General features: G+C 36.8%; 1 protein-coding gene across 4 annotated transcripts in view; it reads right to left on the bottom strand.

The window, feature by feature from the left end:
- ADAMTSL3 (ADAMTS like 3) overlaps positions 1-22,880 on the bottom strand; it is a 195,280-nt gene that overhangs the window by 149,037 nt on the left and 23,363 nt on the right. For all 4 annotated transcript variants that reach the window (XM_080396390.1, XM_080396392.1, XM_080396391.1 and 1 more), the window contains exon 3: positions 13,390-13,509. In XM_080396390.1, coding sequence (XP_080252516.1) covers positions 13,390-13,509 — 120 coding nt within the window. The remainder of the gene's footprint in view (positions 1-13,389; positions 13,510-22,880) is intronic.

Below are 22,880 nucleotides of genomic sequence, written 5' to 3'. Positions count from 1 at the left end.
AAAGGCAATGCAAAGGTAGACGGACTTGCAAGCATACTGTTTGACTGGTGTAGCTGCAAAATTGCAAAAAGAAAACCGCTTCAGCTCATTTTTTTGACCTTACATTACCATGTTAGGAGCTGTTGGGAGCAGGTGGCTCTCCACCGATCCCTGCCTGCAGTTTTGCTGGGCTTGTCTAGCAACACATTTAACCACAGTTTGGAGATTAGACACTCAGAAGATTAACTAAACCCTAAACAGAAAAAAACAGGCTTTCTGAGACATAAATCTTACAAGTATGGTTCCATACAGCACAAGTCCAGATTCCTGAATAGTTTATGATTCTTTTAAATCTTCACTGTAAAAGACTGCATATACTTAAAATTTGCAAAGGTAGCAGCTTAAGTTATTTCTAGTCAGCTCATAAAAATCTGTCTTTAGCACTTTTTTTTCCCTAAGAAAAAAGAAAGAAACCCAGACATACTCTAAGCTTCGTGAAAAGATAAGATCCTGGATGTAATACCAATATGACTTCACTCTTTATTTTGTAAGGCTTCAAAACAATACTAGATGAAAGTTTATATATAAGCATAAGGGATCTGCCAAAATGAAAGTGAAAACCCAGCAAATTGTATTTCAGACACCTTGACATATTATGCACCACGCATGCTGTCAGCTTCACTGTCCTTTCCTTTGCTGTAGGCCGAATGCTTGAATACCAATCTTATTAAACTACAACTCTGAATTTATCCACTATATATAACATTCCAGATGTCGTACCAGCTGGGAACAGGCCCTTAGGCCATCTTTGGTTGATCTCTTAGTCGCTTTCCAGCTTTTGCCAGGCATTCATCCAAAAATATGAAGGAAAGTGCTAAAAACAGATGTCAGAGTTAATGGGTTTTTTTCTTCATGGTAGGAAATACAGAAAACTTGCACCCTACACCTATTCTATGAAATATGAACATTGTCAACAAACCGTAAGTTAATTTTAAATTAAATCATAACGTAGCAAAGTTAATTCATACACTATTTTTCTGACAACAGGCCAGCCTCCATCAGTCTGTTCTTTGAAAATACTACACGGTCATTTGGATTTTTTCATTAAGTTGGAAAATCGTCTGATGTCGTCAATCTGTAAAAATGGTTTCAAGTCCCTCATTTAAGAAAAAGTAATGTTTAAAATGTAAACTAGACTGATTGCAATTCATGGTAAGCTTTATGACAACGTCGGAGTAATGGGAGTTATTAAGTCGGTACACATCTGAGCTATGAAAGAGAAAGACCTGTTAGCCCCATCATATTACACAAATTATTTCAGCTTCCACTCACTGCAATATGAACAGGAGATGTTCAGATCTTCCCAAGAGGTGCTCTTTCTTTGGGGTCTTATAGAAGTTTAATCATGGAATTTCAAAGAACAGGGCTGGAAACGAGGTCCTGATCCTGCCAACACATTTGCACATGTGCATCTTTACTTATGTGGGTAGTTCACTGACGTAGATGGGAGTCCTCGCAAGAATTAAGTTATGCATGTGCTTAAGTGTTTGGATCCTAGACTGTAGGGTCTGTGCAAGAGAGGTCATCTATCCTATCTGCTCTAGACAGTGTTCCAAATCCTCTGCCTGTACTGACCAAAATATTAGCAAACATATGTAGAACCAATTCTCAGAAAGACTTCACAGGGCTGCCAGCAAAACCTCGTGCAGTATGCAGCACCTTGGTCACTCACACAGCAAAGTACAGGAGATCATTTCAATCACAACTTTATCTTAGAAGTATGATAATCTTTTGACATACTAAAGACAACCTTTTTAAAATAGGCAATAGTCTTCATTAAAAGGAAGTCACTTAACTGCACAGAAAATGGACTATTCATAAGAAATATTTTCACCCTCCTTTTCTTTGCCTCACATTCATTAGAATGCAGAGCTGAAAATATGAGAAAAACAGACTATCTTATAGCCTCAATATTGAAGGAGCAGGAGAAGAATGAACATTAACTGGCAAGTTCATTGTGAAGTATAAAAATATCTGCAAAAAGACAAAATCTTTTTCAAATGGAATAAAAAGAGCAGGGCAAGTTTAAAACTTAGCCCCAGTACTTAAATATGATATTTAGGACATAATTCTGATTCATACATTAGAATGCATTACCCTAATGCAAGTAGTTACCACTGAAGCCAACATTCAAAGGTGGTAAAATGTAATGGTTTATAGCCTGATATTTGAACATACTTTATATCAGCTATTAGTAACATCAAAAAAACATTCAAGCCAATGCACTGCATTTCATGGAAGTAAAACTGATGCATTGTAAGTCTTTTTTTTTTTAATGGTATAACAAAAAGTGGTATTTTGCCATATGTTGTATTGATGTTATGGGGCATTATATGAGCTGTCTGAAAAAGCACAGCTTATTTCTTCAGATTTATAACATATAAAACCATAACATTTCCACAAAAGATCATTGACCTATATGCTACATTTTTAAGGAAATGTGCATATTTTTAGGAAAGATGTGGCATAAGAGTGGAGTAGTAAACCACATTTGCTCAATATTTTGTGACATGAGTACAACAATTAATGAAACAGATCAAATACTTTAAAAACAGAATTCATACCAGCATTTATGTTGTGTGAATAGGTTCATTTGTATAAATCACAGATAATTCTGTGATCCTCACCAAATCTGCTAGCAGTTGGTTCAAATTATCAAAGTTTACTACACAGCAAGTTTTCACACATCTTTTTGACACCAAATTTGGCAAAAAAAAATTTCAAACTTCTCTCTGCTGAATACAATCGTGTTCATGCTTTGTAGCATCTATCCCATTTTCCAGTATTGCCATAGTCTAACACTCTACAGCATTCTCTACAGTATTTCTTCTGGGGTATCTGAACCAAATCTGCCTGAAATCAATGGCAAATGTCTTTTTGCATTAAAAATTAAGGCCTGATCCAAAGTCTACTGAAATTACTATGATTTTTGGACCAAAGCCTAAATAATCAGGTAAAGGAGAATGTATCATCTTGTATTTACAATTGCAACCATCTCCTAAGAGTTATTTTAAAAGCTACAACATCCTATATCATACAGAAGCATATTACTACAAATTTGTCTCACCCATATGCAGATACTCTAGTTTGCTTCATGAACCTGCAAATCCGCTAAAGGTTTGGTGCCTTTTTTAAAGTCCTTCTCTTATACAACATAAAATTCTAACTGAAGAAAGGCTTATACCATCACAGCACTAAAACGCTTTATCTTATAGCATGATAACACAAACAAAAAAAATAATTTTACTAGGAATAAGGTGTTTTTATAGAGCTAGATTACACAGCCTCAAGTGGCAAGAGCTCATTTTATAGTGTCAGAGTATTAAAAAATGTCCAGGTTCTTTCCAGTTCTCAGAGGTGTGACTACCACTCCTAAACCAAGAATCATCTTAGCAGTTGCCAGTCTATAGGAAGGTGGGGGGACGACACGGGACACAACAACAGCAAAAAGCAATGTTTGATTTGCCAATCATCCACAAAACGTGGGACCTACAATTTGTGTCAAGTACATTAAAGTACCGAGGGATGACATTCAAGTATAGCATTACTCTTTACCAAAGACCACGCTAAACACTCAACCAAAGCATTGAGCACCTTCAACCATGGCCTCAAATCACATGCAAGCATTTAATTCTGTAAATAGTTTCAGACATGCAAAAAGATCTGTTGACATTCATGGGACATCCTGTGTGCTGGAAGATGCACCCAAAGCTTCAGTTGTTTCCCGGGGGTAATGGTTTAAAGGGATTAGAAAATAAACAATACCTTTTAAGCTATGGGCCAAAAGAAAAGCAAGTAACTTCCACACATAAAACACAGGGAGAAAAAAAGTCACTGAACTTTCACAACATGAAAGAATGACTAACAAATTCCATATATATTTAATTTTTTTTATATGGTACAAAACAAACTCCCAGTTCTGTTACTAAAAACCATGGTCATCCTCTGTACCCTTAAACCAAGTGCTGATAAGCCTCCAAGCCTAGGCTGAGCAACAGTGCTGAAGTTACACAGCAACCTGACCTTTGAAACACATGAGGATGCTTAATTAGGGATTACAGCTACTTCCATCTCTCTGCAATCTGCATGTACTCTTTTTCTTTTAAAGCCAAACTGATTCTGAAGATATAATTTCTTACATTATTTCTTCTATATTATTTGTTCTGATCCTGAATCTCAATCATTCTTGCCCATCGTATAACCTGCCCCGCAAATCAGTTCTGCTTTCTGTAACAAAAAAAAAGTGAATAATAGCATTTTGTTCTGTTCAGAAATGTTTGACCTTCTTCCTTCTCATCAATCATTACATAAACAACCAAATAACAAGGGCATAACTCCCCTTTGCAAACTGAGACAGTTGTTTATAAAATAGCATAAAGATTTAGCATCCAATCTCTAAAGGAGAAGGGCTCCTGCCCTTTCTGGCCATGCTGCAGCCAGATCACTTGTCTACATCACATAAACACACTTTTATTGAATTAGATACCAGAAAAGAGTTGCTGAAAGCTGGGAAATAGAAGAGACAATCTCCTTATTTTGTCATTATATCAGCAGCACATTATTAATGTGTGTTGTGAAGCCTGGTACAGTTTGTTTCACATTAGGAGCATTAAAATGCTTCAGATCTTACAGTATCACAACCTGTAACACTTTCTAAGCTCTGAAAATAATAAATATAGTTGTCAGCGGTGATCCTCTCAAGAACCTACATTTACCATTTTTACTGTTACTGCCAAAGCTGGTAATTAATGTATGTCATTTTCTTCCTTGTGAGCAAATAGCTTTTGAAGTCTAATAGTCAGTAGAAATAAATCAGGTTTACTGGCAATGCTGACAGTTATTTTGAAATAGTGCAAAGTGAAATAACTGTTTGAAGTGGTAAAGAGATTGTTCTTTAGCTGTCCCAAGGCTGGTTCATTACGCAAGTGCTAATGATATCAGGCACCATTTTAACTGTTTCTAGAAACAAGGCCAAGATATGCAGATTTTCAAAAGAAAGCTTTTCACTGCATCTTCCACATTAGTGGCATACAAACTGGAAGCAATTTATGGGCAAGCCTACCTCCACTAAAAAAGGTCATTGTGACATCCAACCCTATAAATCTGTTTTCCATGCTGGACAGACCTGAAAGAATGACTGTCAAGGATGTGAGGGATGTTATTCACATACTCTACAATGTAAATTCCATTTAAATTACTCACTGCTTTGCAAAACAATAGAATGCTATCAGGAACACCTCACCTAGAATGATTAATTTTATCAAGCAAGCATTTTACTCAGCATTATTTCAGAGCCAGTACAAACTGAAGTTTCTTTTATTTTTGCATGAGGGCTTTCCATGCTAGGAGAGAGAAGCTGCTATAAACTCTCATGGGTGTTTTAATGTTATCTGTGGCAGACACAGCACAGAAGAAAAAAAAAATCCAATTAATCACATTCATCCCTCATGAAAAATTTTGCAATATAGCAATTTTATCTTCTCATTTGTGCAAAACTTCTCAAGCTGTTTAGATATTTTGTCAAGTTCAACAAATTTACCTGTATTATTGAAAAACAAAATACAATGTGTTCTGGTCTTGACTGAGACCAGTGAAGAGACATAAAATGTCTTTTCTATTTAAAAATATATTTGCATTGTGTGAACAAATTGATTAATTCACCATTGAGTTTTATCAGCCTAAAACATCCTCTCTTCCATGTACATCTGAAGAATGGCTTTCCAGTTCCAAGCGTTGTGTTTCTTATAGTACATCCTTTTGATTTAGAAGCACTTCTCTGCTATATCTCAATGAACTCTTATTGATAGATGATAGCAGTGGTGCGTCAGAGCTGTGTAAGCATGGGGTCATTTCTGCTACCTCCAGACCTTTCAGTCTTAATTTAGAAGTCTGAAGCTAAGCCTTTATCAATGTCAAAATTCTTGGATAAGTACATGTGCCAACTGCTGGGGGTGCACTGGGGGCATGAGAAGGTCAGTGGTAAATTCACATTACACTGTATCAGCCTCTCAGGATTTAATCATTGGTCTCCAGTAAAGAATGTCAAATGAATGTCTAGTCTGTATATTGTTAATTCATTTCATCAGGTGTCTTGTTACTAGTTCAATGTAGCAGAATTGAGTTAAAGATTTTACAGTAGAATATTTGCCTAAGTACTCATGCTTCTGTCAGCTCCAGGGGAGGAGGAAGACCTTAAATCTATTGCTAGGAACCAAGAACTGTAGCTGGGAAAACTCTAAACTGAAAACCTCAGAACATGAAACACTGAACATGAATTTAAAAAATTTAGTCCTTTATGAAAAATGTGCACGGCAGAGACACTATACAAACAAGGCACTTTGCTCTGGTACAGACCAAGATTTTCTTTTGATATAGACCAACCTCAAACTGAAGAAGCATGCAATTGTAGCCCCAAAGATATGTCCAAGAAAAAGGAAGAAAATAAGCATATCAGAAAGTAATGTTTTTACAATTAAGTTCGATTTTGCATTAGTAGAGAAGATACTCCTGATCATTATCAGTCCCTACAAACAGCTATTTCCTCTAACCTGAATCTTCTTTCTACCCAGGTCGGTGGTCTCAGTCACGTACTGTGTCCAAGCTGCTCTCAACACCGCTCAAAGCAGGGGGATGTAGCAAAGCTTTCTGCACCCCTGTATAGCCTTTTATCACCCGTTAGAGCAGCCTCGATATCTGTCCATCACACAGGGGAGCAGAAATAACAGAAACACGTGAAAGTTTTTGTCCATTCTCCTTTTTTCCTTGAGAATTCGTTTTGATAGAGCAGCTTGCAAATGAGGGGCTGTTTCTGCTACCTGAGAATACTCTGCCAGCTGCTGAGGCTAGTACTATCACAGCCCCAGAAGGACTAAGGATCCAGGCCAATGAGTTCTACCATAGAGTTCAGTGGAATAGGATTACAGCCTTATAGTAGGTATTTTATTCAAATTGAAATGATATAGAATGTGTTTTCTGCAGAAATTGTATTATTACAGATTCCATGTGAAGGCACTTATCCTGCACAAAGTGAAGACCTGCTGGCTTCTGTAAGTATGATTTACATGCAGAGACCTTTGGCAGGGTTGGGACTAATGCAGTAATGCAAAACAAGAAAGACTGTAATTCTTAGCATGCAGAAAAATGTACTGCACACAGCACTTCCACTATTTTCTCTCAACAACAAAACCCCAAGCTTAAAATGTTAGCTGGTGCTTTGAAAAGTGCCAGTTCCCCCATTCAATTTGGCAATAAGCAAAAGCATGTTGAAAGTTTTCAGTTCACTAAGCAATCTATCATGCACAAGAATATATCACTAATGATATAATTACTCATGCATATGCTAGTCACACTTTTCCAGCAAACAAACAGCATAAACAAAAGTATTGTTTAAATAGGATCATGCCTGACTTAGGCAGTACCAGTCTCTGTAAGGCTAGTTTTGCCTGAAATTGTAAGTGGTTTTCATTTGCTCTTAATCCCTGCCTCCTTTCCCTGCGCCCCCCACTCCAAATCAGAAACACATTTCACTTGATTATGGAGCTAATTTCCTTATCCAAGTAATATTAAAAAAGAGAAAAAAAAAATAAAACAACACACCAACCCAAAACAAAAAACCACACACACACAAATCCACTTAAAAACAGAGGTCCAAATTAAACCTGCAAACAAAAAAGAAAGGTACTAAAAAAAACAACCAAAAGAATTGAAAATATTAGAGAGCACCTAACATCACCTTCAGTCAAATTTCCACAAAACCACCAAATGATGCATTTTATCTTCACACAGCCTTACAAACACACTGCTCTAAACTCCTTGAACATGACTTAAAAACCCTTATTAACATCTGTAGGATTAGTATGGAGTAAGACAAACCTGACCTTGTAATTTGTTACTTACACAAGATGTCCCAGCTAAAAGAATGGAACTGCTTGCAGTACTCAAGTCAGTGGAATTTGCATTATTCTAGTATCGGTACACTGGCTGAGTAAGGACTGCACGACCGTTCCTTTACTCAACTGAAGAGGAATATTTCTAACATAATGCTGAAATTCAGGCAGCCAAGTATTAGCAGTTGCACCTCTGATGCTTAGATAAAATTAAATTTGTCAGCTCACTCTCAGAAAACACAAATTAAACCATCAGGAGTGTTTGCTGGTGAAGAATCTTTAGATGAAGAGCTAGACGTTGAGCTTCACAATGTTAAGTCTTTTTAATAGTTCTGAATGCTTCTTCAGCATCAACAAAAATGTCATGTCACAGTATAACACAAGTTTCTGGCTCCTTCTCAAACGGACAGTGCTGGGGCTTTATGCACTTGGATAGAAAGTGCGTCACTAACTACAAAACTTACTCCTCGGGATTAGAGCTTGTCTTCACTGATGTGTTAATTTGAAATAAGTTTGTCCCTTGCATGACTCATCTCCAAGCCCCAAAATTTCTGGCTCCATTTCCCTGGTGATTTACATGCAAACTAGCTGGCAATGGAATAAAAAGGCTCAAACCGAGAGCAAGCAGCTGATACTCAAAACCAGGCTGTGACTCACATACAGTTCCAGAGACAGACCAAGGAGGATGGCAATCATCACCAGGTGAAGCGGGGGAAGCAGGTGACAGAAATTTGGGGAAAATGGCTGTCAGCCCAGCTGGATCCATAAGACAACTTCTGTCCACTTAATAGTTTACTTTATATGATATGAAACACACAACAAACATGAACATTTATTGCTATTATAAAAGGGTGGGATAATAGGTTCCATCAGTTTATTTCTACATTAATTTTTCAAGTCTTTGAGATCCTGGTTTCCACTGCCTTTTTTTTAATTAACACTTTAAATACCATGCTTCTTTCATCCCTGAAAAAGCAGAAACCAAGCCAGATATTTCTCTTTCTGGAGGACAAGGCATATATCAGAATATTTACCCTCCCAATTTTGGCATTCAATTTATAGCAGACTTTTCTAGCAAATTCAAAGAAAGGCTAGTTATTAAAAGAACTGTAACAGCCTCACCCTGTGTATTACAGCTTGCACACCTAGCTGAAAACAAATTCACTGGTTTCTACCTTACCTCTCACAGCTAAACACAAGTCTAAAGATTTTCATTATTTTAATTGCTTGCTGGGTGGTTTCAAGATGCCCATATTCACCACTCTTCTTGACTGCATTTATTTTAAAAAAGATGTGTTTAGAAACACTCTATTCCTTTGCCAGGATTGAACTACTTAGTACCATATGTCTAATTCCAGATTCAGGGTGTCCTTGTTATGAGTTTATACCAGTAAACATCATAAAATTTAGAAGGAGCAAGGTCAACTAGAAAGCTAACTGGTCAAGCAAACATTTTCTCACTGAAAAAAAGATAACGCCTTTTTCTTTTCCCCACACACCTTCCCCCCCAAGAGCTGTCTCTTTCAGCCAGCCTATCAAAGTAGAAAGGTACTTCAAACATATTCAGCCCAACCAAGTTTTCACTGCTGTCCTTGTTGGTGGTCCGTCATATGGAATGGTTTTAATACTTGGAAGCAATACCTTAAGTGTCAGAAAACAAGAACATTTTATTTCTGCAAGAAAGCTTTCCAGTACTACTAGTATTCTGGAAAAGAAAAAAATTCCTTGTAGTAGATTAAAAGGTGAAAAGCCAAAAGAAATCGAAGAAAAGTAGGAAACTATTCCTCATGGCACAGTTCAACTTATATCTCAACGTTGGGGGAAGGGCTATTATATATTTATTTTAAAACTCATTCAAGAATGATGGGGGGGACATTTTTTTCTGTCTCAGATTTCTAATGGCAAATGAAGTCTTTGGCTATGCATCAATCTATTTGGTACTAAGTTAGACTTAAATTACATTGACTCAGTAGAATTTTAGAAATGTAGTACGCAATGCACTGATGCAAGACATAGCTTGCTGAACAATGCAGGAGCTATAAGAAAATGCTCAATGTAAACATTTCTACACTTCTTCAGGAGCACTCAAAAGTATTTGCTTTGAATCACTGTTTCTCCTTTTTCCCTGAAGATAAAGCAGTAAATGTGTCAAAAGTATAATGTACCATTCTGTCCAGATGTCACCTCAGTGAATAAAGGTGGCAGTATCTCATCGGGTCATATAAGATATTTTCTTCTACAGTCATATAGGTGGTAAAAAAGATATAATAACTGAATTTTGAAAATACGTGGCCAAAGAATTTCATCTGCATGTAATTCTTAAGTACACACATAGCAACTGAATATGCAAAGGGGTTAGTGCAATCCTGTACAAAAATGAGAGCACAGTCCTGCCAGATTAAACCAGAACAAAATGTACTGTCTTGCATGTACAACATGAATCCATGCGTAATTTTGCTGGGCTAGAACAGAGTACAGTGTGTTCCTGTTAATATTTACTCATCTTCCATTTCAAACTGTAGGCTCGTCCTTTCAGATAGCAAATACTTTTGAATATTTAAGTAACAGTTAGTTCTATTTTACTAAGATTACTTACTAACAAAGGAATGAATGATCCTGATTAAACTGGCTCCCTGCTTGAAAAATATCACACACAACAGCCAAAGAAAACCCCTTTGAAACATTCCTGTGTTTGGAGGATGTAAGGAAACTAATCTTGTATCATGACGATGATGATGCTATATAAAAATAATATCCATCTATCCCAACAAACTGGAAATTTTATTGGCCTGGATATGAGGAGCAGTGCAAGGTGGGGGAAGGGCAACTTGGGAAGATATGGAAGGATGACTTTTCCTGCAAGGGTCTTGTTGGCTAGCCAAAGAACAGCAGTTTTGGCCCACCTTCTTCTCCCAGCCTCATGCCACAGTCTCAGGATCCTCTCATCCCTCTTATCTATTCTACTCCCTTCCATGAATACAGATGAAGGTACGATCTTCACAGTAGATTGGATAAGACTGATCTCTTGTTTTGCTAGGGTCAAGTGCACAAGGTTTGCACTTTTCCAATTTTCAACTAAAATGATGTTAGCTTAGTATGTACAAGAACACCAGGACTCTGTAGGGATGCCCATAGGACAGTTCTGGTGTTCAGGCAAAAAGAAGGAATGTATTTCCCACAGGCCAGCATGCCTTCACAGAGGGGCAAGATCCAAAGTGAATTGCTAAAATTGAATTAAGGAATGGGAGAAGATGCTACTGAATTTTTTTTAAATTACATGTCAACCTTCCTGTACCAATTCCACTTCCATGTTGGATACATTAGGCAATTAAAAATGGCCTTTCAATGTACATACATTCCTCTCTCTATTCACCTGCATATCTGTACCACAACTACTACATAACAAGCCTATGCCTAATAGCTTACAAAAAAATCAACTATCTTGATGAAGACTGAATGATTTTCACCCTCTGGTTTAAGACTTTCTTCCATTCGTAGTTTAAATGTCATATGAAAGAGTAGAACGAAGCACAGAAAACAAGAAAAAAAATTAAGTTTTCTGGCTCAGTTTGACCACATGATAAAATTGAGTTTTGTATGAATATTTCAGCAAAAGCATAAGTAAGTTATAACTGTACATTATGACAAACCTGTTATTAACATCCTAGAAAGGAGAATAATTTTTCTATTTATTGAAGAATTCTTGTAATTCAGGAAGGTAAACTAGAGATATAGATCAGTTCCCATCTGCATTCAATATATTTATATTTGTTAATAAATAATTCTTTATGACTGAATTCCCTTTCAGAAGAAATTACAACTAATACAGTTGCTTTTATTTTCAACATTCTGATGTTTTAGCACCATTTTCAGTTCCAAGAATTAAAACTTAATTTCATACTAAGTGGCCACGAAGAGCAGGCTTCAAAGCCCAATCACATTCATGGAAGGACAAAAGCTAACCATATCCCAGGTCCAATTCAGATCCCAATGGAATTAATGGAAAACTTTCCATCACCAGATGGAACTGAGCTTGGAACTCACTCCTGTATAGAGCTATGCTGGTATCTGAGTTTTTTTGCAGGGGGGATTCATTTTGCTTGTTTTTTTAATCACCTATGTTATTCACATAGTCCAAACAGTCTGTTCAAAGACTCAGACTATCTCTCAGTTATATCTGATTTATCATCTTCTCTAAAATGTCCTCCATTTAATAGAAGCTATTTTGATCAAAGCATATAACCTTTACAGTGATTTTCAACTACTGTCATTAAATGCAGCCTGATTTGCAGCTGCATTTTACCAACCTGTAAGTTTTTGCTTTCCCAGGTGTTTGGTCCAGGGGACATCTCATTTAAGCACCTTTTCTGTTGATAATCAAGACCCTCTAGTACAGCAAAAGTATGAATTATTGTAAACATATTTAAACTAAATTCAAAATATTTACAGTAGCTCAGCATGCTTTCTATTGCATCTTTTCTGCTTCCTTTTGTCTTCCTAAAAAGATACTCAGTCTAAAGCTTTAACAGACTCAGCTCAGCTCTGTTTAGAGTAGTGATGAGCAAGCTATTTTTCTCAAAGTAGCTCCTGCAAGGAGACTATTTTTTCAAAATCGAGCTGCCAATCACTTGACAGAACCATACCTTGTGACTACCAGGCAAGTTTGGCTGTTCTCTGACTTCCAGAGGGAGTGTTTCCTAACAAATTCCCTCCTCTTACATTAAGAAATGTACTGTAAGTGTCTATGAATGTAATTCAGACAGTTTTGATGTGAAGCTCGACTGATTTCTGGAACATATTGTGTTATGAGTAAATTTCCACAGCATGCCACACATTTCCTAGGTTTACTTTAGATCTTTTGCCAAGATTAACAGCATTTCTTTCATGTTGCTTTCTTTACATTTATATCTATATTCCATGTTTAACATAATGTTTCTGTGTGTCTGGAGAAAGCATTAAAGATCTTTAACTTTAAAATTCATAATTTGTTGCTTTCTAAACACTCTGCTTCATCCATTATTACACTTTGCATTTGTTTCTTTATAATTCACTCAACCTTCCCTTCTGAAAACTTAATGAACCAATAAAACGTGCTGACTTTTCACAAGCTTGGAAATGCAAGATCTGCCTTATACTGATTTATCCATGAAATAAAACAATTTAGGATAGCTTAAACAATGCACAGAAAGGACAACCACCTCTAATTCTGCACATATTACATAACTATAAACATCTTTTAACACATCTAGATCAGTTGCTTTTGCCTCTACTACATTCTATTAAACCCTTACGTGGTTTTGGTTCATTATTTCTACAATTAAATGCCTTAACGTTCATTTCATATAGCGTGTTATCATTCAATTTGCTATAAATTTGATGTGCCTTCAAAAGGTAACACACACTTTGTATCTCAGAGTTACAAGAATGTGACAATCTCTGTCATTTTCACATGTGGCATACTGACCTGGTCATCATAACGGTAAGTGAGGAATTGTTCCCCCGTGGTATCCTCAAGAAAACTCCCCTGTGGAGAAAGTGCAAACTCAGGCAAGAAGTATGCACCTTGGGATTGCTCTGCTCTTGTCTGTAAGAGATTCAGAAAGGTCACATTACAGCTACTAAAAACACAAAATTTTAAAAAACTCTATGTGTATAATTACAAAGACTAGATATGAACTTCTGGGGGAAAAAAAGAAGTTATGTGTTTTCAGGCAAGGATTTCTGGGTGGATACTTTGCTACAGAGCTCTGTGACAAGGATATGCCAAATGCTTACAGAGGTCCAAAACCCAACACGATGCCTCAAATAGCAGGATCATCTAATAAACAAAAAGATACCATCTCTGGCTTATCAACCATCACTGCTGAAAGACACTGTGAAAACCCGCTAGAAAAGCAATATTTGGCTACACATTCTTTTCCCTTATACACTTCACTAGACTGTTACTGGCTGCTGCAGTCATGGGCTTTTGGTTAAACGCAGTATATCAATTCTTACAGGAAGATACAAATACATAGAATCATAGAATAACTCAGCTTGGAAAATATCTTGAGAGCTCATCTAGTCCAGCCTTCTCAAAGTAGGGTAACCTATGAAACCATGACGTGGTGAATTACTTTCCCATCCTGCAGGAAGCTATTACTGCAAAGAAGAAATCTGAAGGGAGCGGGGAATGACTGGAGTGAACACCAGGCGGTACATTTTAGTTCTGTACGCTATTCACAATTTGTGAACAGCATTTAAGAACAGACTGGGAGAGGAAGAAAGGCCTGTTTCAGGCTACAGAGGAGCTAATTCTGTCAGAATCAGTCAGTACCTCCAGCTGGGCTGTCTGCCACCTGGGCCCCTATTAGACAAATGGCTTTTGCTTAACTGATCTGTGCATGTTCAGTAATTGGAACACACCTGAAACGTGCTAGACATGCTGAACGCACATACGCTGTCGTTACATAGTAGGTCTAAAGCTTCCCAGATATGTAGCAAATGTACTGCACAGACTTCTAAATCCTTATTCCTACTACATTGTAACTTTATCCTGAGAAGCTAATTGGCTTGCATACTAGAGAAAATAAGCAATCATCTTTTGAATGCAGAATATTGAGTCCAGCTGTGGTAGGGAGGGAGTGGAAAGGGGCAGGGAGTTGAAAATCACCTTCCAAAAGGTTGAAACCTTTCAGGGAAGAAAACAAGCCCTGAAACGTACAAGTTACTGCTGGACATTTCCCAACGAGTCAACTTAATAAATGGGGTTTAATTAAACTGTTTGTTATATTTTGACATATACATAGTAATTTTACATGAAAGCTAGCACCTGCTGTTGACCAGTTTCCAGACTGTTGGCTAGAACTGTATCAAATATAGGTGTGTAATTTCAGTGCCAGATAACTAGAGATTTCAAAAGTAATCCACGTAATTTAACCAGTTTGTGGTGGAAAAGGCAGGCTTTGCAAGACCTTCTGCAGTTTCTCTCCTGCACCAAGCTCACGACATATCATAAAAAGCAGATGAGATGTCATTTGCAGTATGGGTCTGGAGAAGCTTACATTGCTTTTGCTTACTCTTCTGCAAAGAAGAAGCTGTCAGCTTCTCAGACTGTAAACCCCATCATTCATGACAGCATTAGATTAACATACTTGTTTTAAATCAAGCGATCGTCATATAAACTAGAAATAGTTTGCAAAGGACATGTCTAGACTAGGGTAAAGGTCATATTTTAGCACGCAAGACTGAACAAGATTTTAAAGAGGATTTTTTCATCAGGCCTGCATAAGAGTAATTCATGTTCACATCATGTTATCATGCCATTTCTATAAAGCCTGTTATAACAGTAGTCTAACTTGTACGCTTTAGCCATCTGACTTTATTTATGCAGAATTCAATCGTAAAATACGGAGAATAAATCTACATTTGATAACAATAGTTTCCCCATAAAGCAACGAAGAGACGTCCACAGTTATGCTTCATGCTGAATCCAAGCTGGCTGTAGCTGACACAGACCTTGTCATGTTGAGTATAACCCAGACATGAAACTGGCTGACATAATCTGGCATTTTTCCCCACTGGTTTCAATGGGCTATCGATAGATCCTGTGTGAGGGAATATGGCAATGATGTAATCCTATGATTTCAGCACAGGACTAATGGATAAGAGATATGCATTCTAAGTCTCAAGTGGCCTGGCTTAAAGTACTTAACATTTCTACCTCAGTTTCCCCAGATGTAAAATACAATTACAACACCAACTGACCTATAATAATGACATATTGTAAAATTCAGTTTATATTTGTAAAATACTTTGGAAAAGAATAGTGTTAAGTACTAGCAATTTATAACAGTATTTTTGAAAGATCTGCCTAATCTACGGGCAGAAGATAATCCAAATTACCCCACCACACTTCTTAGATAAATGTATGTATCACACTTTTTCCCTAGTTTCCTATAAAAAAAATTGTCAGTAGGATATTTAGCAATTAACTTGCTTGTGTTTCTCATCTTTATAAGCTAAACATTAAAATAGAAATTTCTTTCAACATTCATCAGTATTATGCTTTGAATATAAAAGATGCCAACATTTGGAGCTAAAATAAAAATTTAATAAATATGACATGAGAAACTAAGGGCTTCTCAAACACATTCAGTTTTTGTATTAAAAAATGAGCAGCTAGCCACTAGAGAAGCAGAAGAATGCTTGATAGATTAATAAGGCAAGCAAAATCTGGCTTCCAAGCATGGAAAAATTCGGTGTAAAAGATGAATGTTTTATTAGGTTACACAGGAGGTTACAATGGAAACTGATCTGCTACCTACCTACTATAACCAAAGGAGGAGTGCAGCAAAGCATTTAATTGAAAATAAAAATCTAGGAACACACTATGAGTTGTCATGCAAACCAATGTTGAAGCCAAGTAATTACAGCTGATAAACAATACAAATCAAGAAGTTCATTTAAAAAAAAAAAAATCTAAGCTTCAAATGCTCAAATAACTCTTGTATCAACTCAAAGTTGCAGAAAGTTTTTCCCTTCTAGATATAGGTACCTTCAAATAATCTGCACGTGTTCAATGCACTTTCATTCATACGTTGTTCTGAACACAAAATATACTGTTTCTACTTAGTACATTTTATTCCCCACTAAGGAATCTACCAATATTCCTTGTGAAGCTTTTATATTTCTATGGGCACTGCTGCTTAAACAAAATTTGAGTCTGTGGGCTTATAGTATATTTGGGATCATCTCTGAATGACTTGGCTAATCCAGTATAAGTACATGTTTTAAACTAAAGACTGCAAGTGCAATTTTCAGAAAACAATTACATTTCACGCTAGCGTTTTAAGTCTATTTGACAGCCAGTTTAATGTTATTAGCTTTAAGTTAAATGTGTCAAATTACAAGTACACTTAAGATTTAGAACAGGCATTTTAAAGCAGCTTTTATGATTTTATTAAGCACATGAAGACAGTAGAAGGTGATAATGCAGCCAAACCAGATATAATAATAATCACTACATAAAATTCATTGAATTTAATATATCAGGTAGCTAGGAAGCGTGTACTACTCTACTGACAAAGAAGAAAATTTAAAAGTCTGAAACAGATTGGCATTTCAAAAATCTTTCTGGGTATCAGTTAATCGGGACATGTAACTTATTAGTCAGAAACTGAAAAAAATAAGGTCTTCCATTCTACATCATTATATCTATGTGATCAAGGAGAACTATCCTGATAAATAGATGATGTATGTAAGTTCTAAGAAGCATAAAATGGCACTGTTCTTAATCGAAGTCTTATGCACTGAGCACAGCTTTGATCTCAGGCTGTGATTGCTTCCTCACTCATCACCCCCCACCTGAGTGCTTAAAGACTAAATTACTCTTCCACTTTCAATTGCAGAAGAAAAAATGAACAGCTTATATCCAAGCCGGCAGTTTTTATATCTCCCTCCACAGAGATTTGCATGTTATCATTTTTACTGCTGCCCAATTTCATTGCTTTGTATACTACTCTGACTGGAAGCATCTGCTTGAGTTGAAGTTGCCGATTTCAGGGATTTTATATTTTATGTTATTAGTGAAAGTAAGAGGGATTATTATTGAGTACTTCCCAGCCAATGCTGACATTAGCAAGCAGCATGGCTGAGAAGGACTGAATCTGCTAATAAATAGTGTGCATTACTGAACGCCCACATGAACAGCATTTGAAGGAGAGGGGCTTATTTTTAAGCAGCTGTAGTCCATCTAATGGACTGAGTATCTCTTAGTGACAGAGCACAGGAGGTGGGCTGCTGGGACACATCTTCTGGTTCAGTTTGACCCAAAAGGAATCCCATTAGCACTCTCCGAAACCACTATACAACACAAACTAACTGGTCTTTTTCCTTGACACCCAGGATTCATATTAACTATTGCCATCCAACTCACTTGTAATTATCAGAGTAATCACTGAAATGTAGAGTTTCCTATGAATAAGAATTACAAATATTAATCATCAGTCATTCCTTCCAAGGTACAGATTAATGTCATCCAAGGATTTAAACTGTTACTGTAATTTCAGATAAATTAAAAAAAATGTACTTTAGTCTACAGTTCTCAGGGATCATTTCATACAAAGGTTATGACAAAGTTCATCTGAACGTCATGATAATATGCCACTATACTACTTAATCATAGCCACAAGAAGATCAGAAAGTAATTGTTCCTTATTTATATACAAACAGCAGAAGTGAGCTTTCTGCAAAGTCTGTGTTGTGAAGGTCAAAAGATGAGAAAGCAGAGACAGAACGCCTCAAAGGAATTGCTTGAACATAATTAGAAATAAAATACTATTGTTTCAGGTACAGAGGAATTTTAAATTTTAGCATTTCTTGGCACCAAGAAGCACATTTCAAAAAAAAAAAGGAAAAACTGCTCTTATGTACACTTCTTAATGCAAATCAGCATTACCTCAGTTTAAATCAATCATCCCCTAACTAAGCCTGCATGCTTGCTGAAATTGGGAGTATAATGACAACAAACGGGTTTGTGTAAAGAAGGTTAAAACTTCAAAATTATCTATTTTAAATGCCAAAGATGACAAAATACCATACTCTTCCTGAAACTGCCTCAACAACTTGTTTTTAAAAAGAGGAACAGACAAAAGATAAAGGTCCAGTCACTTAGAGCTTTATAGTTATGCGCAACTGCACTATCTTGCCCAAAGTAAATTCTATTTAAAATAAAAAAAAAAAAAAAAAAAAAAAGAGAGACCAGCACAGTGAAGGCAGTTTGCTTCCCATAGTTTTGTGGCTCTTTTATTAGTTCTTGTTGGAAGGGGAGAATTGGACAGGGTCTTGAGAGTGTCAGTTGCCAGAATCACTGTTTTAGGGGGAAAGATGGGAAAAGCAGATAAAGCGAGAAAACTATCTCCATTCTTAATGACTCGTAAATACACGTTTGTCAGATTAATATGCATGGCAAGTCCAATCATATACCAAAATGTGTGCCTTTTGATTTAATTCAAGTTAAATACCTGTCTAGTAAGCTGCTGTAGCATATGATTTACACCCCAGGGAAGTAATATACCAGCTAAGTAGCAGTTCGTTTTAATGGATTTTCAAGGACTCCAGTACAAAAATGTTAGATTGAGCATAGCACTCCAGCTTCACCACAACATGAAGTGTGTTAGTAGATAAACAAAGTCACATTAGCAGTTCAGAACTTCAGACATCTCCAGAGCAAGCAATCCTGATGAATAAATATCTAGTAAGACTCAGATCAACTTTTGTTATGGCAAAGATTCACAAAAACAACTTCCTAATGCTAGACACTCTGAAACATTTAAAGACCCTCAGTTCACTTGAACTGAGTTTCCAGAGAAGCTGCCAGCAGCTCAGCATTTCTGGAGACCAGGCCAATTATTTAATTATTAAACTAAGAGGCCAGCATTTTAAACCATAATTAAACTATAAACATCATTTCTTCTAAAAAAAGAAAAAGGACTCAGCTGAACAGATGAAAGCCAAGCACTTCTTCATAAAAGAACCCTGAAACACTCAGCATGACTGTCAAATTTCATCAGGGAAGTCACAAGTGAAATTATGAGACAGCCTGAAAGACTGAAGCAAAAGTCCTTCCAGGGACAGACCTCAAGTGCGTGATTGTTTTTCCGTGGTGTGTGCTCTGTATTAAAGGCAAAGTTCTGACCTGTCTGATTTAAGCCCAAATCTAATGATTTTTCCTCTCATCTCTCATTCTCTCATCTCTCATTCTAGACCTATTTAGAACCTGTAGAAATAAAGCAAGCTTGGGAAAATGTGCCTGTAAGTTGGAGATACATACAAAGATAAGCAAAAGCAATTAATAAGTATTTTGCATAAGCCACCTATTTATGATACAGTAAAATGCTTTCAGCAAGCAACTTAGAAACTGAAAATCCAGCTATTATTTGAATAGCATCTACTATTGAAAACTGAACTTAAGCTATAACTACAGTCACATTCATAACCAAGAAAGCCACTGCCTGCATCATCTCTGCTGCTCAAACCAAGCCCATTCTGCACCTATTCAAGTATGAGGAGTTATTCCACTGAGTTGAACGTGCTTAAGATGACATCATGAAAACAACAGTGCTCAGTCCAAACCTTTTTTCATGCTGTAGGTTTGTACAACTTAAAGCCAACACTGAACACAACAAGGATAATGGAAATAATTTTGGTTTTAAATTAAGATACTATCTTTCCATCTTTTCAAAAGGATATTTCCACTAATTTTTTTCTAGATTAAATGTAAATACATTTTCTTTGGCATAGCTTGGGCAGCAGCCCGCAATCAACATATTTGGAAAATCTTTTTCTGTACCTTCTAAAATTTATACTAGTGATTAAGCTTTTGGATATTTATCAACATCTACTTATGTTTTCTCTTGCTATGGTCTGGCTAAAAGCTTAAACTTTTCACTGAAAGGGTACAGTACTATTTAGCCAAAATCTCATTTAGTTTCAAAACCCAGCGTAAATATCAAATGTTTCATATTTCCAAAAGAAATATGAAGCCTGGAGTTTTCCTTCTTCCAATGAAGCTGCTTCTAAACTCTGTGTTAGGCAGACTCTGCCTTCTTTCCAAAGGATTGATTTGATGTGCCTAATACTTGCTTTTAAATGAGCTGCACTAGCAGACTGAGGTTGCGCCCAGTGATATCAGTGGCAAAGTTCCCACCGACATCCTTACAGAGTCAGGGCCCAAATACATCTGCAGCAAGACAACATCCCTTGCAGTATAACACTTACTATTAGGGCTGTGAATTACTCTAGATATATTCAATGATTTTTAGCTTTACATAAATAAGAGCCAAGGTGAAAAATGCAGCACGCAGAAGAGATGACCCTAGAGCAGTTAATTTCCAATTATTATCAGAACGTTAGAGACAGTGGCTCAGATTCTGTTGTCAAAATATGCAATGCCCAATTATTTCTTTAAGTCTTTAGTCTAGCCTTGGGGGAATGGGCACAACAATATTTAAAGCCAACATTAAAAGCAATTTTATAGCATATAGACAAAACATATACTATAAAATCTGGGTATTACTATTACCACGGAGAGTAAAGTTTCACATACAAAGTGTACAAGCCCGTTCTCAAGAACAAGAAAAAAAAGGTTGCAAAGATACGGATTTACCAGTAGGAAGAGAAGAAATCAGATAACAAAAAAACCCAGTAATTTTAATCCCTGCCCTCTGATTTTGTTTCGCAGCAGTGATACTACTTGTATTGCCAACATAGTGGGATGTCTACTTGGTCTCCCTACAGATGCTGAGAAGCTGCATTAAGTATACCAATGGCATCAGTGTTGAAAGGCTGAGAGGAGCTGGCAGTATGGTGAGAAGGGACTGTATCTGCTGTATGGAGGGAAAGAAATTCATTCTTGAACTCATATCTCCTGTATACACTGCTTGATTATTTGCACTTTTCTACTTCTTGTTTATGTGTTTTATATAAAGGTCTTGTTCAACAATTTCTTACATAAAGCACTGCCTTACGATAATGTGAAATTCTAACTGCTCTGAATAATGAAGGAAGATTATACCTGCACCTTCTCAGAGGCTTGATGCTTTGGGGGCAGGGGGATTGGTTGAGGGATGTTTTCACTTTTTTTTTTTTTTTTTTTTTTTAAGACGGAAGTTTTACTAAGATGAACACTCCTCTGTGCCTAGACAGTGAAAGGGAAGGAATACCTTGTAAAAAAAAAACCACACACACAACTGAAAATGAGACAAAATACCATTTCACTAAAACCTCTTTCTAAAGTCTTGCAAGCAAGACAGATGTAGATGACTCAAGTCTTTAAAAAGTTGGGGGGGTTTATCCCTTCTTTCAGCAGATGTTCCACTCTTCCAAACAAAACCCTCCTTTTGTTCTTTATTTAGTAACCTAATAAGTGGTAAAATTCTTATCATAAATCAAGACCTTTCAGCATTATTGGAGCATGTTCTCATGGAACTCTATTTATCTCTTATTCATTGAAGGTTTCTAAGGGTTCTTATGATCTCCATAGCAAAAAATATGCTACAAAAGTGCTTCCAGCATCCTTAGTAAAGAAACCAGGATAATCTGTAGTTTTTTGGGTTGTTGTTGGTTTTTTTTTAAGTTGTGTTGTGATTTAACCCAGCAGGCAGCTAAACGCCACACAGCCATTCACCCTCTCCCCCCTCTCTGCGGGATGGTGGAGAGAATCAGAAAAAAAGGTAAAACTCGTGGGTTCAAATAAAGACAGTTTAATAGGATAGAAAAGGAAGGGAAATTAATAATAATTATAAAAGAATATATAAAACAAGTGATGTCCAATATAATTGCTCACCACCTACTGACTGACGTCCAGCCAGTCCCCAAGCAGCAATGAGCAGCTCCCAGCCAGCTCCCCCCAGTTTTATTGTTCAGCATGACCTCGTACGGTCTGGAATATCCCTTTGGTCAGCTGGGGTCAGCTGTCCCGGCTGTGTTGCCTCTCAGTTTCTTGCACCCCAGCCTCCTCACTAGCAGGGCATGTGAGAAGCTGAAGAGTCCTTGACTGAATATAAGCACTGCTCAGCAACCAAGAAAACATCAGTGTGTTAACATTATTCTCATCCTAAATTCAAAACACAGCACTGTACCAGCTATTAGTAAGAAAATTAACTCTGTCCCAGACAAAACCAGGACCATTTTGTTAAAGTGACCTTTATCATGAATGCCATGTGGTGAAAGAATTATTTTGCTAAACTGACAAACTTCTAACAAATAGACTCATTTGCAGGAAACAAACTTGCTTGTCTACCTATGGACATGATTGCAGCTCCAGTTAACACACTAGAGGAGACTGGAAGCATAATCTTTGAGGAGCATCAGATTTATTTACAAAAGGCAAAAAAGGAGCATAGTTTAAGGCTACATAGGATCTCTGTCAGAGGCAGTGGAATTATAAAGTAAAAAAAAAATCAGCACATGCAC

The sequence above is a fragment of the Falco punctatus genome (assembly GCF_963210335.1).
Source record: "Falco punctatus genome assembly, chromosome: 7".
Classification (NCBI taxonomy): Eukaryota; Metazoa; Chordata; class Aves; order Falconiformes; family Falconidae; genus Falco; species Falco punctatus.
The sequence above is the reverse complement of the archived record's forward strand: the minus strand, read 5'-3'. Positions and strand labels throughout refer to the sequence as shown.